Here is a 19,248-nt window from a genome sequence, read left to right on the forward strand (position 1 = left end):
TTAAATATATAAAAGCAAATCTATATTAGTTCTATTTTAAATTGTATTATACAAATATTTTTCATCTTTTTTTTCTCTTTTTCGAACTAAAATTTTAATTTTTTATAATCTAATTGTTTTTGTAAAATGATTGATATAAAAAAAATTAAAGAAAAAAAAAAGAAAATATATAAGACAAATAAATTTATAATCATATACCAACCCTACATAAAAACAAATAAAAACTAATTCTACAAATGACGAATTTATTAATTCCTATAAAAATTAATTTTTATATAAAAGTTTAAAAAAATAATTTTAAATATTTAATTAATTTTGTAGTCAAAAGGTTTGACTTGTGGAGGGAATTTGGAAGACAACGCAGACCCCGTGAAAAAGGCCATAGTAGTATACCATACAATAAATAATAAAAAAGGGGTACTTTCAGAAATAAGGAAAAAAGTTCACTGAGCCACTGGGTGGTCCATAATGAAAATAACAAAAGTCGAGGGACACATTTTGAAAATACAGCAAATTCTCTATAAGAAGTGGTGGGGTTTTGGGTTTAGAGACACTGATAGAACAAGAAGACGAAACGAAGTCAAGGGTTTTTCCAAAACCCTAGTCTCATCTTTGCCGCCAAAATGCGGTCGTTTCATCCTTAAAACGCAGCGTTTCATCTCAGCTCGGAGAAGACGATGTGCAGTCTGTGATTTTCTGGTACAGCTTCGTCCTCCACACACTCTATCTTGAAGAAAAAAAATCAAAAAAGAAAATAAGTTTGTGTCGTTTTAGGGTTTTGATGGTAGCAGTAAAAGAAATTTCTAAGTGTTTTGGTGTGAAGATTTGGGGTTTTGTTGATTTTCTGAACTGGTAAATGCAAGCACTTTGGAATGGAGGAAATTTGTAGGTTTTGCTGAAAATGTGGTTTGAGAATTAATTTGAAATGCATTCTGTTATTGCTAAATGCCAAAAATGTTGTTGAAATTTTTTGTGTTGGTTTCTGTTTTTCAGAAATTTGCCAACCGATTTTATTAGCCTAGATACGATTTAAAATTTTGATGGCTTAAGGATTTCAAATTTACAAATTCAGGACTAGAGATTTTCAGTGCTGACTACACTGGAAAAAAAAAATAGACAGAAAATATTCAGATTTTTTTAGCATTAGCTTGTTTGTGTATATGGGTTGTACCCCTTTTGGTTAGATGCCTTAATATATAATGTATTTGCCTATTCGAAAAAGTGCTAGTCTTGATTGAGTTTCTGCAGTGATTAAAAAATTTAAGAATTTTAACTTTTATGATGGGTTTCTTACCCCTACATTGTTGAGTTCTAGTTGGATTGGTAGGCCTGAGTTTTATGTATTTGCTTTATGGATTTCTTATTCACCACATTGTGAATTTGGTTGAAAGCAGTGACTTGAAAAATAAGACTTGATGCTTGCAGTCAAGCAGGGAAGTGACTGAGTTGATTCTATGCGAGGGGCTGCCTTAGCTGGGTCATGCAGGCGATGCTGTAATATATCTATGTATGTATATACATTTGTTATAGAATTTAGTTGGTCTGCTGTCATTTGTAATAACACATTGATTAAAACTGCAGGGGAGAAGTTCATCCACTCCGAGGTGCCAATGGTACTTTACCTGGTGTCATTGTTTTTAATAATACACTTCAGCGTGGGCAAAGTTTGAGTTATTGTAGGAGGCCATTTATTCAACTTAAGAAAAATGGTGAAGCCAATTGTTGTCGCTCACCTCATCATACGAAGCATGCAATTTGTTTTTCTACCTCATCAGTTTTAATACTCCCTCGCTATCCCAATTGGATTTGTGCTGAAAGAAAATGCTTTACAAGGGGTTTGGTTAACCTGCAGCATCTGCATGGCCCAGTAGAGCCAGAGGTAGGTTTTATTCCTCCTCGTGGGGCTGTTGGTTTTGGTGCTACTTCAGGGGTGACTAGGTGCAGTAACCCTGGGAGCATCTGGATTGAGGAGGCCAATAAACTGGTTGAAATAAAAAGGCAAATTTCACAAGATGGCAATGCTTATGTAAGGTCAAGCATATTTACTAAGTATCGTAGTTCAAATTCAAATGGTATTACCAGAAAAGGAAATTTGCAAAGCTCAGTAGGGCAAGGATGTATTGATCATGGCCAATTAAAAGCTCAAACTCACGGTCCGCTATATAATTCTAGTGTTCAGGGGCAAATATTTGCTGGGGACATAGGATGTGAAACAATGACTAATGACTGTGCTTCAAATGTGCTAGCTTACCCTGAAAAAATACAGGCAGGCAACAAGCATATTTCCAGGAATAATGTAAACAGTACTGCACCTCATCACTCAAGGAAGGTTGTTCAGTCTAATGGGTCACTGTCAATGAAGCCTTTGGAGGATAGGGAAGAGGCAAATTTCATATTTTCTCGGGATAGAGCTGCTGATGCAATTGAAAATGACGAATCCAATGAAAGATCCATAATACCTGCTACGGGAACACATGCTTTTTCTCAGTTGGAGGCTCGCAGGAAGCTTTCTAAGATCTATGAAAAAGTTCTCATAGTTGATGATATCTATGTTGCAAAAAAAATTGTCAGGAAGCTCACCACTCAGTACAAGCATCTTATCCATGCATGTGACACAGAGGCATGAGCTCTACTTAAGTTACAAAGAAGATGTTTGGCTATTTATAGAAGCGTTGATATTTACTCATAAGCTACTCAAGATACTCTCATTTGTGAGTTACTTTAATAATATGTTTTCTGATAATTTCACAGGTGGCCAACATTGATGTGAAGCGGGAAACACCTGTTGATCATGGAGAGATAATATGCTTCAGTATTTATTCTGGACCTGAAGCAGATTTTGGAAATGGAAAGTCTTGTATCTGGGTAGATGTTCTTGATGGTGGTGGGAGGGATCTTTTGGTTGAATTTGCTCCATTTTTTGAAGACCCATCAATCCAAAAGGTATGCTTTTACTTGATGGTCCTCCTGATCTACAGCGCCTTCTGTTTAGCATTATTAGCATTTATACAACCTTCTGTGCTAGCAATAATGAGAATCTTTGTGTCTGTTAACTTGATACTATGACACTGTTATACTTGTAATTGAAGGTTTGGTGCATGTTTCCTGATCTAGGATTTTAATCATTATCCAACTTTTCCCATGTACAAAATTAGTAGTTATGCCATCCTCATGAAATTGACAGATTTTCATGTCTTACCATGGTGAATTGGCGGGTCATGTGTAGTTCACATCTTCCAGTGATCTACATGCATGCATGAATACATCCATATATACTTATGTTACACACACACACACACACACCCGATATGGTGATTGTTCCATACCTGTGATTATAGGCCTATTGCATGTTCTTAAATCTTGATTTATTGCTCTGTTTTAGGGAATAAATGGAAAATAGGGTTGTATAATCCTTGCCATTTGATGATCCAACTCTTCCCATGTGCAAGATCTCTTGTCATGCCACCTTTATCAAATTGGCTGATTTTTGAAGCTGTGAGTGGGACTGGCTTTTGTGGTGAAGGGCTGGGGAGGTGGAGATGTAGGAAGTTCTAGGTTTGAGTCTTAGGGCCCGAAAAAAAGACCAAAAAGAAAAAATAAAACTTAGATACCTATCATATATATCTATATGTGCGTGTGCATGTGCGTGTGCGTTTGTGCGTATGTGTGTGTGTGTGTGGTTTTTGTGGTGAAGGGTTGGGGAGGTGGGATGTAGGAAGTTCTAGGTTCAAGTCTTAGGGCCTGAAAAAATGGACCAAAAAGAAAAAAAAAACATAGATATCATATATATGTATGCGTGTGTGTGCATCCTTTTGGCCCATTGGGCTGCTATGTCTGAGCAACTTGTCCTACCTTTTAGGCTATTCCACCCATTAGCCGAAGAGGCACCACCTCTTTATAAGTATATACATGTATGTGTACCTATATTTATGCATGTACAATTTTGGCTCATTGTCTTGTGAAATTATTGCAATGTGCTAGCCAACACATCCTACCCTTACAATGCTCCATCCATTGGCTGAATAGGCACTACTCTTTATACTCTATTCATGAGAATTCAGAAATCAAATTACAAAGCAATATGAGACAAACAATTTGCCAAAGGGTCTTGCCTCTAATGAGGCTCCCCAATCAACTATGAATTGATCATCATATTGTATATACTCCAGTCTTGACTTGTTTGAATAGATTGTGCCAGACCCCAAAGTTATTGGACAATAAAGGAGATGGTGAATCAACTCTTCACTCCCTTTACATAAAAAGCATCAATCGGGACTAAAGAATTTGAAAGGTCTTCTCAACTATAGCATGTCATTGGTATTTACCTACTTGTGTGCCACTAACCAAGGAGAGACCTTGACCTTGGATGGGACATTAGATTTCCATATAAATTTAGTTCAGGAGAAAGGAATTACATCTGATGTATTGGACAAAGCCATGAAGAATGATTTGATTGCAAATAATTTTTCCATCAAAATTATTCTTATTGTCTATCAGTTTGTTTCTATATGAGAGACCTAATGGTATGATTTTAAATTTCTTATTACGTGGTATCAGCTGGATGAAGTATTGAAATTCTTTCAAACTTACAGATTTTTCAATTTTATGTTATATGCGATACCAATTGAACTGATTCTCATTGATCATTAGTCCCTCTGGAATTGTGGAGTACTGTACTTACTCCAGTATGGACAATCTCCCTTTTTGCTTTTCCTCAAGGGGGGAAAATACTGGTCTGATTGCCTATATCATCTTTTAACAATTGAACTGTTTCAGTTCCCTTTAGCAAGATTTCTTTAATATGTGAATTAGCTAGCAGAAAACAAAAAGAGAGAAATCTCTAACTGTTTTACCTTTTATTATTTTACCTATACTCTGAGAAACTAGCTCAGTGCATGGACAATTGTGGAAATGACAAGTTGATGTATTCTTTGTGTAGGTTTGGCACAACTATAGTTTTGACAACCATGTTATAGAGAACTATGATCTCAAAGTTTCAGGTTTTCACGCTGACACAATGCATATGGCACGGTTGTGGGATTCTTCAAGACGGGCAGTTGGTGGATATTCTCTTGAAGCACTTACACGTGACTCAAAAGTCATGTCTGGTGCTCACATGTCTAATGGAGAAGAATTGATTGGCAAAGTATCAATGAAAACCATCTTTGGCAAGAAAAAACTGAAGAAGGATGGAACTGAAGGTAAAATTATCACCATTGCTCCAGTAGAAGTGCTACAAAGAGAGGATCGGAAACCATGGATTAGTTACTCTGCATTGGATTCAATGAGCACACTCAAGCTTTATGAGAGCATGAAAAACAAACTGTTGGACAAGGAATGGCTTCTTGATGGGGCTCGTAAAGGATGCATGTTTGACTTCTATCAGAAATACTGGAGGCCCTTCGGTGAGCTTCTAGTTCAAATGGAAACTGAGGGGATGCTGGTAGATCGAGCCTACCTTTCTAAGGTGGAGAAAGTAGCCAAAGCAGAGGAACAGGTTGCTGCCAACAGATTTCGCAATTGGGCATCTAAGCATTGCCCTGATGCTAAGTACATGAATGTGGGAAGTGATACACAATTGCGCCAGCTCTTATTTGGTGGCGTTGCAAACAGGTAAGAAGTTCTTATTTTCTAATATGCTATTTTGCATTTTTCTATTTTTCTTTTGCTTTTTCTTGTCTTTAGTCTGTTTTTGGCTTTTCCCTTTTCTTCTTTTGGTCATAGTTGAGGAAAATATGCTGATATAGATGTCAATTTTTTGGTAGGTTGTACTCTCCTTTTGGAGATGATTTCCAAAAAAATAAATAAATAAAATAAAGGATGTAGCGATCAATGATGTATACTTCCTATTATTCTAGCTGCAAAATGTTACTCTTCCTTTAATCCCGAACAAGGAGATGTTTGTTGGACAACCAATTTTCCTAAAAAGTTAAATCTATAGGATTTAGACTTACATGTTTATCATGCTCTCCAACACCCTCCCTTACATGTGATCCAATAACCACATGTAGAGAGACTCATAAGCTTGTAGGCAAACAAATCACAAACACTCTCCTTTTGAGCTTACACATGGACTCAATAAAATGGGGAAATAAACATGTTATAAGGTTTGACATCCCATCAAACAAGAGTTTGATTTCATGTTGAACAACCAATTTTCTTAAAAGTTTAAGCTACTAGGATTTGAGTCCATAATGTATATCATACATCTTGTCAAGGTTGGTCCTTAGATCCTAGTGACCTCTTATTCCCAAAATTTCCTTTCATGCTCTATCAAAATATGATTTCCTAGTTGTTTTCTCTCAAACCAAGTTTATTTGGAATTCCAAAACTTTCTTGAAAGTCAAAGCTTTTGCACAGTTGGTGGCGAGTTAGAAGGTTAATACTAATAATTTACTTCAGATAAGGAGGTCCTATAAAACCTTTGGCCCTTGTGTTACATTCTTTGTGTGAGGAGTAGGAAGGTCGATCATCTCTTTCTTTACTAGGTATTCTCATCAGAGTTATGGCAAAGGTTGTTCTCTCTGACAGAAATTGAGAAAGTTGCTGCAAGAGGCATTGTAGATATGATGACCATCCTTTTCGTCGAGTTCGGAAAGAGCTCTAGAGTGAGGGTTTAATGAAGAGAAGCTACCCTTGCTTCATTGTTGGCTATCTGGTTTGAAAGGGATGCTAGAACAGTCAAAGACAAGAGATCGGTGGAAGAAGTTTGGGAGACCTCTTGTTTTCATGACCCTTTAGATTGTGGTGGCCAAGAATTTGTTGGTGTCCTAGTTAGAATTATCTTTTTGGATTAGAGATCTTGATTCGTTAACCATATCCCTCTTGTTTTCTCAAAGTTTTGAGGAATTCTAACCATTTTTTTTAACATTCATTCGTTGTTAATATGTTATTATTCTCATTTCATATCTGCCCACAAAAAAAAAAACAATAATTTGTTGGTTAAAAGAGAGAAATGTTGACTTGTACAAGATTTTTTTTGATAGACAAAAATAGAATCTATTAAAAAAGCACCAAGAAAAGGGGAGTGCATAAGGAATTCTTATCCTTTTTTTGAATATTCATTTGTCATCAATATATTAGTATTCTCATTTCATATACCACTAGAAAAAAAGAACCAATATTTTGTTGGTTAAAAGAGAGAATGTCGACTTGTACAAGATTTTTTTTTTTTTTTTGATAGACAAAAAGAGAATCTATTAAAACAGCACCAAGAAAAGGGGTTCACCCTACATTTATAGGCAGTATGCAAAAAATATCACAGGAGAACAGCCTACAAGAAAAAAACCACACTATTCACAAGTTAGACTATCTAAGAAATCCATCAATAAGGAACTTGCCATTTCCATCAAATTATAAGACCATTCCATTAGGGATTTAATGAACTCCTTCAACCCTTTATCTTTTGTTATGCTCTTTCTATGTACACCAAAACAAACAATGGAGAGTCATACACCAAACAGTACTTCTCTTCTTATCCAACCTCTTAAATTTCCACTCAAGAAGGAGATTTCTCATTGAAGCTCAAAACACTCATTTCAAACAGAAGACTGCTAAGAGAATAGTTCATAGCACTCTTGTCCTTTCACAATGAATCAAGATTTGTACTAGATTTTGTAAAGAAGTTTGTGAGCTGAAGGGCTGAGAGTGTTCTAGCAAGGTAACAATAGTGTGATGAGGCAGGGAGAGTGTGCTAGCAAGGTAATGATGGTGTAATGAGGCAGGGAGAGTGTTCTAGGAAGGTAATGACGATGAAAAGATTGAAAAGGTGATGCTGTAGGAGAGTGGTCTTGCAAGGTAATGATGAGAAGCTAATTTCAATGTTCTTATCTGCTCACTAAATATTGGGTTCCTGGAAAACTTGATTTCACTCGGGTTATAACAATATAGTGTGGGTATATGAATAATAACCCTGAGTCATCAAGGCAATCGACCTCAATATCAGTGGTAGCCATTTTGAAATTCCCAAATTTGTATTGGGGTAAAGTTGCAATTCTTGCCTCTCTCACTTCCAGGAAATGAGAGTGTCCAAGCGAAGCATGGAAGCCTATAGTGTAGACTAGTCACATCTGACTTAATTAACATCATGGTAGGCACAAAGCTGAAATAAAGACGAGGGACGTAAGCAGGGGTGGATCCACATAAGGATCAAGGGGGGCAAATGTCCTCCCCCCTCCCAGGGGAAAATTTGGAAAAAAACCTTCCTTATTGAGGGTTTGAACAATTATCCTTTGATTTAGGAGGAAACTCTGGTTACCACACAGCTATCCAATTGATTTTTGTTCTCCCCCCCACCCCCCTCTTTCTTCCTCCCCTTCAACTTCTTTTCTAGCTCCACCACTGGAGGTAAGCTGTTTCTTAAAAAAACAAGGTAAAACTGGGGGACAAGCCATGGCATCACGAAGATAATGAACAACATATAAAAGAGCCTCATAGTGGACACAATGGGAAGGATATGACCCTAAGTGTGGATATGCTCAAGAGCATGGAGCTCCTGATTCATAAGATTGCATATAAATTAATTGTGGGATTGTGGGGTGCAGTTCATTGGAGTCTGATTCCAAACTAAAGAAACACACTACATTTTATGATAATGTGTGTGAATGTTAGATTTATGATACAGATGAAGGATATATTTCCTGTATGGTTGGCATATTTTTAACTTCACATTTTTAGTGTGCTTCAGTATCATTAATACTCTGCTTGGATCACTTGAGAGTTATGCATTTTTACATGAAAATATTAAATTTCCTGTTGAAGTTAGTGTTCTGTAAAATATCTCCGGAGTGTCTCTTTTTTATGGGAGAAAATTGGCCTCAAATCTCTTGCATGTGAACTTACAGGCTAGTGAGAGTTTTATGATTCCTGTCTAAGTTAAACTTCCCTGCAAATTTTATAGGAAAAATATACAGTTCTATTGGAGGAAACCACTCTCAAAATTTTTTGGATTCACATGGGATGTTTTGATTTCCATGGTATTCAAATGCTAGGAGAGAGACAAAAATGAAAGTTACTACTTTTCTGAAATCTCATCCTTTCCATACAGACCCGATGGAGCTCCATATATTTAACTTAATCACTTCTCTCTCTCTCTCTCTCTCTCTCTCATAGAAAGGATCCCAATGAGTGTCTTCCAATGGAGAAAACTTTTAAGATTCCCAATGTTGACAAAGTGATTGAAGAAGGCAAAAAGGCACCCACAAAATTTCGGAATATTACACTAAGTAGCTTTGATGTTGAGATACCAATTGAGATGTGCACAGCATCTGGCTGGCCCTCAGTTAGTGGAGATGCCTTGAAGACCCTTGCAGGGAAGGTCTCTGCAGACTTTGATTTTATTGATGATGCTGAATGTGACTTTGAGACTACTGCCATAGAAAAGATTGATGAAGTTCCTGGAACACGAGGACCAAAAGAGAGTGAGGACACAGACATATCTGCTTATGGAACAGCTTATGCTGCTTTTGGGGAGGGGCAGGAGGGGAGGAAGGCTTGCCATGCCATTGCTGCTTTATGTGAAGTTTGCTCTATTAACTCTTTGATATCCAATTTCATCCTCCCATTGCAGGTGATTTCTACTGTCATATTCTATTACTATGCTCACTGTTTCATTTGTATTTTTTTAGTTTTTATTTTCTTGTATTTGTTGCTATTACATGAAATTAGGACTGAAACTTTCTCAACCCCTTGCCACTTGAGAACTTCTGTTTTCCAAGTTTCTACTGAATAAAAGGATAATATTCTGATTTAGGCCAGGAAATGATATTTCATATTCGAGTGCCCTGCGGTGTATGGAGGCTTGGTCAAACTAGTTGATTGAACTGGCATATAGGGCATAACTGGCCTCATTTCTCCTTCTGTCCGAACTGATCCTTTTTGTTTCACCCAGCTAAAACCATTACTAAAAAGCAGCAAAGTTGGTTTACTGTGTAAATTTCTTATCCATACATGGATCGTCGAATAGCATCTGTTCATAGGCAATAGCTGCAATCCACCAATGTGACATTACATATTAAGAAGCATATATGTTAATAATTTAAAGAACTTTTAATTCAGAATCAAATTGTTCCAATTCTAAATACTCCAAACTTTATCCACTCAGTCAAGAAGGCTTTGGGGAGGTTTATGGTTTTTGGGGAGTTTTACATTCATTTGATATTAATGGTTATTATAACAATACCTAACAAATGAAGACATGAGATGTTTACCCATGCACACATGCACATACCTACACCCATGTGGTTGCTAATTTGGTAGGGAGTAAGCATTTAAAAAATTGGTGAAAGGTTTTAATTACCATTTATGAGATTTTATTAAATATTTGGCTAAAATTCTCAAGACCTTTATCATTGGATCCTCAAGAATAAAGAACACCTAAATACCTAAATATCATCATTTTAACGATATTGACATAAATTTTTTCAACTAGAAAAATAAAGATATATGAAACTATTTCTTTCATTGCCACTGTGAATATTATCATACATCTGAGAATAGATTGGATCCTACAGAATCAAATATTTAAAAACCCTTACAAAGCCAAGAAAATTGCTTCAACCTAATCTTATTTAAGGAAATTCAGCAGGTTAGTTATGTTGTGGTTTAGTGTATATTACTTATATCACCTACAATTTTTTGTGTTTGGTTTGGCCAAAATTAGAACCTATTGACTGGAGGTTCTAATTGGGGGTTTGGCATTAACAAAGCCTCAAAAATCTACAAATGGACGTGAGAAACATCTCTCTCTCTCTCTCTGAACTCTCCATAAAGATTAAATGTTAAATGTTGCTTTCTGCTAACAGTTTCTTAATGTTTTTCCATTTATTAACTTCAAATTGAGTTGGTAGTTCATGATGATCTTGGTTGCTTTCTAATGCAGGATGGTGAAATATCTGGCAAGAATGGGCGTATTCATTGTTCGCTTAATATCAACACAGAAACTGGGCGCTTGTCAGCTAGGAGACCAAATTTGCAGGTTCATCTTTTATTTTCCTTAACCAGTAGCGCTAATATTTACTGCAGTATTCATGCTTGTCAGCTTGGAGATCAAATTTGCAGGTTCATATTTTATTTTCCTTAACTAGTAATGTTAATATTTAAAAAATAAAGCTGCAGTATTCAACAGTAGATGTTACCTACTTTCCAATGCTGTTTGCATAGTGACAATTAAGACTAGAAAAGAAAACAGGTGTTCTCATGCTCTATTATTCTTGGTTCTTATCATTGAATAAAGCATGACCTTGGTGTTCAATCAAAATGGTTTCCTTATTCAATGCTGGTCAAAAACCAGTATGTAGCTTCCAATCAACTGAGGAAAAAAATTCTGGAGTTTATAAAGGTAGTAGAGTTAATAGCATGCCTGAAATGATAAATGCCTCGAGAGTGAATATCCTAGTTTTCCAACGACAAATGCATTTTTTCATTTCATGGCTATCTCCTTGGAATTGCATAATAGCTGTTATTAAGGCACAGTGGTTACCTTGACAAGAGTTTTATAATGGATGATATCTGAGTTTCAGATGTCTTTTCAGTATTCATCAAGACAAGGCAAAATAGAAATAATGAGGAAATAAATGCATTTTTTTTGTATTATAGTTTATTTTATTTTATTTTGTTTTACTTGTTAACTAGGGGTGTTATTATTCTTGTTTTCTACAAATCAGAACCAACCTGCTTTAGAGAAGGACCGGTATAAGATCCGCCAAGCATTTATAGCTGCACCTGGAAACTCCCTTATTGTTGCTGATTACGGACAGGTACTTGGCTTCAAAATCTATTTATTCTTTAGAAGTTCGGTCTATTTTCACTTGTTGATTGAACAATGTTCGATGTTACAGCTGGAACTTAGGATTCTTGCACATCTTGCCAACTGTAAAAGCATGTTGAATGCTTTCAAAGCTGGTGGAGATTTCCATTCTAGGACTGCAATGAATATGTATCCACATATTCGTGAAGCTGTTGAAAAAAGAGAAGTGCTTCTTGAGTGGCATCCTCAACCTGGTGAAGACAAACCTCCAGTTCCTCTGTTGAAGGTAATATATGAACTGTTAGTTTGGTAGTGAATATAAGATGGATTATGGTTATGGGTTAACCAATATTTCATAATGTTTGACATTAGATTTATGGAAAGTGTTGGCTTAAAATTGGATAAGAAAAGGCACGTTTACATTGAAAATAATTGAGTCGGAGGGTCAAAAAATGGGCAGTGTATGCTTAAGATGTCATGTTAGTGGAATTTAGGCCCACAACTAAGGCAGGTTGGACTGGGTTAAAGGTCAATCATTCCAACCCAAACCTCAGCCTGAGTTGAAGCTTTTCAACTTAACATGGTGTTGGGTTTGGTTGCTAAGGATTGGGTAAGTGAATAATTCTTTTTGCAACATTTATGCTTCTATTTTCTTAATGCTTTCATCACATTGTCCAAATTAAGACCTTGTCTCTGATGAAAATTGAGACAAGGAGTTAGAAAACTGTATTTTTTTTGTTTCATTAGAACTCAGTTCTTATAGTCTGTTATTGTCTGTTATTTGCTTCTTTTGGCATTAATTGGGTTGTCTCACTCAGTTGAGAAAATTTTTGACTACCTGGCATGGTAGTTTCATGGGCTTTGAAAGATTTGGAGGCTGGCTTGTTATTTTTGTGCCTATGGGCACTATCTTAATGCTAAATTTTGAAAACTATTTCCTTAAATCTTAATGCCTATGTCCTTGCTAGATTTTGTGAATTGGTTAGGTTCTTCTTAGGGTGCAGTTGCTTGTTTTTGTGTACTTTTTTTTTTTTGATAAGTACAAGCAATTGTATTAAGAAAGCCTGACGTACACCTGAAAGTATACACGAAGTATACAAGGCAACAAGGCCAAAAGGAAAAGAAAAAGGCAAAAAAATCCCTTACTTTTTTTTTTTTGATAGGTAAAGTAAATTCATTAAGAGCCAATAGGCTAGAGAAAGGGTATACACGGAGTATACCAAATACAAAGAAGCAAAAAGCAAAGGGACAAACAAGCCCGACCCTTACTTGGTGGCTAGCCAGTCTACGAAATCTATCAAAGACAAAGTGTGTTCCTCTATATACATCCTAGCCCAATTCACAAAAGTGTACAAAAAGATTGATTTAATATCTTGATCGTTCCTCTCAATATCATCGAAGGCCCTCCTATTCCTTTCTTTCCAGATGGTCCACATCAGGCAGAGAGGGGCAGCTCTCCAATCTTTCTCCCTTTTCTTGCTCACAAAAGATCTATGCCAACCTAGGAGGTTTCTTTTCACAGAGGAGTGCATCACCCATTGCACCCTAAAAAGGGAAAAGATCAGAAGCCATAACATTCTGGCTTTCTTGCAAAACATAAGAAGGTGATCTGTGGTTTCCTCCTCATATTTACACAAAAAACACCTGTTGGGACCAACCAAATCTCTTCAGGTGGTCAGTGGTGAGTAGCCTGCTCCAAGCCGCCTCCCACCCAAAGAAGCTAGCCCTAATTGGAACCCAAGGCGTCCAAATAGTTCTAGTCGGGAAGGGGGGCTCTGTGCCCCTTGAGAGTAAGCTATAAAAAGACTTGACAGAAAAGGTCTCATTCTTGTTCTCTTTCCACCGGAGCAAGTCATCCACACCTCTTCTAATGGTCAAAGGATGAAGCTTGCTTAATAAGCTTTCTACTTTTCCCACCTCCCAATCATTAAGGTGTCTATTAAAACAAAGCCCACTAGTGCCATCCCTTATGATGAAGCGGGAATGAGAACGAAAGTTCTCCCAACCATTTTTTATGGCCTTCCAAACCCCCACTCCATAACGGTCTCTTACACCTTTGGAGCACCATCCCCCCTCTTGAAGGTCATACTTACTAGAGATAATTTGCTTCCATAGGGACTCATTCTCATTAGCAAATCTCCACAACCACTTCCCAAGAAGGGCCTTGTTAAAAGTAGCTAGACTGCGAATGCCCAAGCCACCTTCCTTTTTAGTGGCACAAATAGCCTTCCAACTCACCAAGTGAGGTTTATTCTCTAAGGCTCCACTGCCCCATAAGAAATCCCTTTGGATCTTTTCAAGCCTTGCACACACCCTCTTGGAGATCACAAAGAGAGAAATGAAGTAGGTTGGGAGGCTAGAGAAGGTGTTTTTTAGCAAGGCAAGACGGTCACCTTTGGAGAGGTATTGCCTTTTCCAGAGAGACAACCTTTTCCTGAATCTTTCTTCCACTGCATCCCACACCCTAGTGGATTTGTAAGGGGCTCCAAGGGGAAGACCCAAGTAGGAGGTAGGTAAACTCCCTATCTTACATCCCAAGACCGTCTCAAGAGTCTCCATAGGAATGCCTTCCCCCACTGGGATGGCCTCCGTTTTGCTCAGATTGACTTTTAATCATGAAATCACCTCAAACCACATGAGGGTCTAGTTAAGATATTGCAACTGATCTGCATTGGCGTCATAGAAAATTAAGGTGTCATCGGCAAACAAGAGATGGGACACGAACAACCCCTCTCTTCCTCTTCCTCCCACTCTGAAACCAGAAATAAAGCCCTCATTTCTTGCACAAGACAACAATTGGCTAAGAGCTTCCATGGCAAAAAGGAAAAGATAGGGGGATAGAGGGTCACCCTGTCTCAATCCCCTAGAGCTACGAAAGAAGCCTGAAGGGCTTCCATTGATGAAGATCGAGAAGGTAGTCGTAGAGCAACACCATTTCATCCAATTAATCCATCTATGCCTAAATCCCATCTTAGACATCACATCCATGAGAAAGTCCCAATTGACATGGTCAAAAGCCTTCTCAATGTCCATCTTGAGAAGGAGGCCCGGGATGTTGTCTTTCAATCTAGAATCAAGGGCTTCGTTAGCAATAAGAACAGTGTCTAGAATCTATCTCCCATGGACGAAAGCATGCTGAGAATCAGAAATCACCTCCCCCATCACTGATTTCAGTCTATTGGCAAGGACTTTGGCAAGCAATTTGTACACACTCCCTACTAGGCTGATTGGTCTGAAATCTCTTAGGTCTTCGGTCCCCTCCTTCTTAGAAATGAGCAAGAGGAACGTGAAGTTTAAGCTTCTTTGGAAGTTCCCATGGAGGTAGAACTCTCTAAAGAGACCCAAAATATCTGGTTTAACGTCCTAACAAAACAACCAGAAGGCCATTGTGAAGTCGTCCGAGCCTGGGGCTTTGTCACCACAGAAGTTGCTTAGGGCTGTAAAAATTTCTTCCTCAGAAAACATAACTTCTAGGCTGCTGGCCAAGCCTTCTCTTGGCTCCTTGAAGTTAAGGCCATTGATACTAGGCCTCCAATCCCCAGAATCTGAGAGGAGGGACTGGTAGGCTCTACAAACACCTTCTTTTATATCTTCCAAGGAAGAGAGATTCACCCCATGAAGTACAATCTACATGCACCGTAACCCAATCCGAAAACATGTACAAAAAAGACCGTAAAATAGCTTGATCCGCTAATTCAATATCTTCAAAGATTCTTCTATTTCTTTCCTTCCATAAAGTCCAAAATAAATATAAAGGGGCTGCATTCCACGCCTTTTTTCTTTTCTTTCCAACAAAGGTGTCGTTCCAACCAAGAATGGTTTCCCTGATAGAATTGGGTAAAACCCAATGAACACCAAAAAGAGCAAAAATAAGGTGCCAAATCATAGCTGCCTTGGGACAATGAATAAGCACATGATTTGTTTTTGTGTACTCACACCTTGGTTGCTTTGTATACGTCATGTATACTTTTTCTTTTAATACATTTGCCTTTACTCGCCAAAAAAAAATAAACAATAAAAATTGATTGTGTGGTTGAGGAATTTGTGGGAATTAAAAGGAATACAAATTTATTAAAAGTAGATAGCACAAATGATACAGGACAAGAAGTAAAATGCAAGGAGAGTAGTGGTGTAGTTGAAAGAACTCTAGGAATCACTCCTAGAAACCTTTAGGCTTCACATCCAAGTATTCTTTGTATCACACAAAGAACATAGTGGCTGCTGAAAATTTCATCATTCATTCATCCTTATCAAAAGACTGATCAACTACTATATAGAGCTTTTCTAGGGACTTATAACTCCTTGGAACTAGTTACATAGTAGTAATGCAACTTGAAAATAACAAAAACTTGGACTCACTACTAGACCACATGAAGGACTTGGAAAATGACAATATTAATGATTGAGAAGAGTAACTTGTGACCATTGACTAGGCCATAACTTGATTGCTGGAAAGTACTTTCTAGGTTGAATCCATATTGAATTGTATAAGATCCCATCTAAGCCCATTATGGCCCAGAGAATGCCAAATTAGAGTTTGGGCCTTGGAGCCCACTCCTTTGCGCCTTTGATAAACTTTTAAAGGGGCTGCCACTTGCCTACAACAAAACATGTGAAGCTCCAATTTAACTGTAATCATCATGGTTTGATTGAAACATATTTATTTATCTGTTAGGATGCTTTTGGTTCAGAAAGAAGGAAAGCAAAAATGCTCAACTTTTCCATTGCCTATGGAAAAACTGCAGTAGGGCTTGCCCGGGATTGGAAGGTATGCTTTCAGCACCAAGCCTAAATGATGAGTAATTTTGATCAAATTGCATTAAGATAGTTTGATTATATACAGCACGGCATCACCATTTCTATTCTCAGGTGTCTGTGAGAGAAGCAAGGGAAACTGTTGAACGCTGGTATAAAGAGAGGAAAGAAGTGCTTGCTTGGCAAGAAAAACGTAAAAAAGAAGCTACAACTTTAAAATATGTTTGCACATTGCTAGGACGGGCCCGGTCTTTCCCTTCGGTGCATCATGCTACTGCTTCTCAAAGAGGCCACATTGAGCGAGCTGCCATAAATACCCCAGTGCAGGTTCTTCTCCCCCCCCCCCCCCCCCCCCCCCCCCCCCCACCCACTCTCCCTCTCTCTCTCTCTCTGTGTCTCTCTGAGCTCTCATTTAGTTGAATTTGACAGGGTAGTGCTGCTGATGTTGCCATGTGTGCCATGTTAGAAATATCGAGGAATGCACGCTTAAAGGAGCTTGGATGGAAGCTGCTTTTACAGGTTTGGATCATGTCTTCCTTTTTTCCCCTCTTATTTTCTTCCCTAGTTTGCTTATTGTTGAAAATTGCATTACATAACTAAATTTCAGATCATACTACAGCTTTGCATAGATGTTATTGTTGCCCCATTTGAGTCCATCAGGGAGAGCAATATTTTTCAACACAAAACAATTAAATTTGTTTCTACAGTCTCTAACGAGCTCACTGACATCTCTTTTGACCTTCACTTTTGATTATGATGAACCAACTTTCCGAAAACTGCTGAGCCCTCCATGACTAACTTCAGGTCCTCATTCTATTTGGCCAGGGGGGTTGTCTATGTTCAAGTTTGACATGATCTTCCTGGTTTGCTTCTCAAGTATCTATTCAGCCCTTATGTTCGCCTCTAACATCTTGCTATGTTTGTCCATACAAACCCTGTCCATTGGTCTCATTTAAATCATTACTAAAATAATCAAATTAAAAATAAGTTTTGGTACAGTTCATTTACCAAGTTGAACTATCATTTAGAGGGCCAGGAACTCCACCTCCCAACCCCCACCCACTGGACTGGTTCCCTGTGCCTTGTGCAGGCTTGCTGGTAGTTCTTAATAATGCACCATTTTTATCTTCATCTTGCGGTCTTCCCAATCATACATCAATAACCTCTGCTATTTCTTGGTGACACGCACACACAGTGGTCCTCTCTCTCTCTCTCTCTCTCTCACCACCAATTCAAATTCTCATTCTCATTCTCTTGATTACCTCCAATTTTATAGGTGACAACATTCTTTTGAACATGACTTCCTTCCACCTCTACTGACTGTATTATGCAATTTCAGGTTCATCTACTTGACATATTTTTAGTTTTTTTTTTAACTGTCCCTTCTGTAGTATTTGTTGGGAGACCACACCTTTCATATTCTTATTTTACAACAATAATTTGCTGAAATCTGATGTAAAAAAACACAATAATTTGCATAAAGGATTTAAGAAGAGGAGTGAGATGGTAATGGCAGACTTTAATAGATTATAACTCCCTTTTTTTCATTTTTTAACAATAATTTGCATAAAGGATTTAAGGTGCATTGAGTCAGATGGTAATGGGATTAAATTGTGATTGATAATATAATTAGTGTCCTAGTCTTACACACATTGATCAACGGAAACTTGTGGATCTGTATTTGATTAGTAGAGGCATCAACTTACACACTAAAGTAACTTCAGTAGAAGGCCACCCAAAGTGGGTTTGTTCAAAAAATGACTAGTAACAACCATTCCTTGGGAAGCAGGTTCACGACGAAGTCATCCTGGAGGGACCAACAGAGTCGGCTGAAGTTGCTAAGGCAATCGTTGTGGAGTGCATGGAAAAACCCTTTGACGGCAAGAATATTCTTAGTGTCGACCTTGCTGTTGATGCTAAATGTGCCCAGAACTGGTACTCTGCCAAGTAGAGAGGGTTCATTGCCTGGAAATGACCTGGGTTTTGGTTTAAGGTCCCCCCTTGCTGTTCCAAGCTTCCTCTGAACCTTGAAGAGACAGTTCCATCCTAGCCCCGAGTTACCTATTACAAAGCTGTAACAACAGAAGGTTTTCGCTTGCAGAATCAAGTTACCTGTATACTTTGCCATGGTACGCGCTGACCTCGCAGTTGATCATATGGAAATCTCGATCTGGGTTGGGGTTTGTAAAGGTCTCGATTAGCTGTTTCTGTGGCATTTTGTAATCGGCATGATCAAATGAGAGCATGCAGTATGTATAGATTAAGTTATCAGTAGATGTTCATTTCCTGGTAACTCTTTGTAACATGGAATTCAGTTTTTCAAGCAAGAAATGAAAGCCTATTTTTACACGTCTTTGCTCCCTGTCAGATCATATATCTTTTACTTCTGATGAAGGGAGACTGTCAAAAACTCAGAGTAGGGACTCGGAATGGGAATAGAGATGAATCATAATATAATTATTAGGAAAGAGTTTGAGCCTGATAGGAGTAAGTTTGGTTTCTATGAGAATGAATTTTTTATTTTTATTCTTATTTCTAGTAAGCTATTCGAACAAGGCAACCGATGAAAAATGAAATAGATTTTTCATTCTTATTTTTTATACAGGTATTCAGAACATGCTCTCAAAGCAAAATATCATCTTCATCCTCATTCTCAAAATATGGAACCACTTATGTGATAGCTCAATTAATTTCCAACTAAACAACTTGATTTTCAGCAAAGCCTAAATCCTCCATTTGCATCCATC

The 19,248-nt window shown here is 37.7% G+C and overlaps 1 protein-coding gene across 2 annotated transcripts; it reads left to right on the plus strand.

Moving 5' to 3' along the window:
- Positions 1-536: 536 nt before the first annotated feature.
- On the plus strand, positions 537-18,850 carry LOC100257153 (DNA polymerase I B, chloroplastic/mitochondrial). Of its 2 annotated transcripts, none has more exons than XM_019217300.2 (13): positions 537-699; positions 1,395-1,507; positions 1,582-2,620; positions 2,752-2,943; positions 4,940-5,613; positions 9,112-9,568; positions 10,880-10,975; positions 11,664-11,756; positions 11,838-12,032; positions 16,422-16,514; positions 16,616-16,828; positions 16,931-17,020; positions 18,291-18,850. In XM_019217300.2, the coding sequence occupies exons 2-13, from the start codon at positions 1,455-1,457 to the stop codon at positions 18,450-18,452; spliced, it is 3,357 nt and encodes a 1,118-aa protein (XP_019072845.1). In that variant the 5' UTR covers positions 537-699; positions 1,395-1,454; the 3' UTR covers positions 18,453-18,850. The 2 variants fall into 2 exon arrangements, with proteins under 2 accessions (XP_019072845.1, XP_010644099.1); XM_010645797.3 differs by having other exon boundaries at positions 1,426-1,507.
- Positions 18,851-19,248: the final 398 nt, after the last annotated feature.

Source organism: Vitis vinifera, chromosome 19 (genome assembly GCF_030704535.1).
Source record: "Vitis vinifera cultivar Pinot Noir 40024 chromosome 19, ASM3070453v1".
NCBI classification, from domain to species: Eukaryota; Viridiplantae; Streptophyta; class Magnoliopsida; order Vitales; family Vitaceae; genus Vitis; species Vitis vinifera.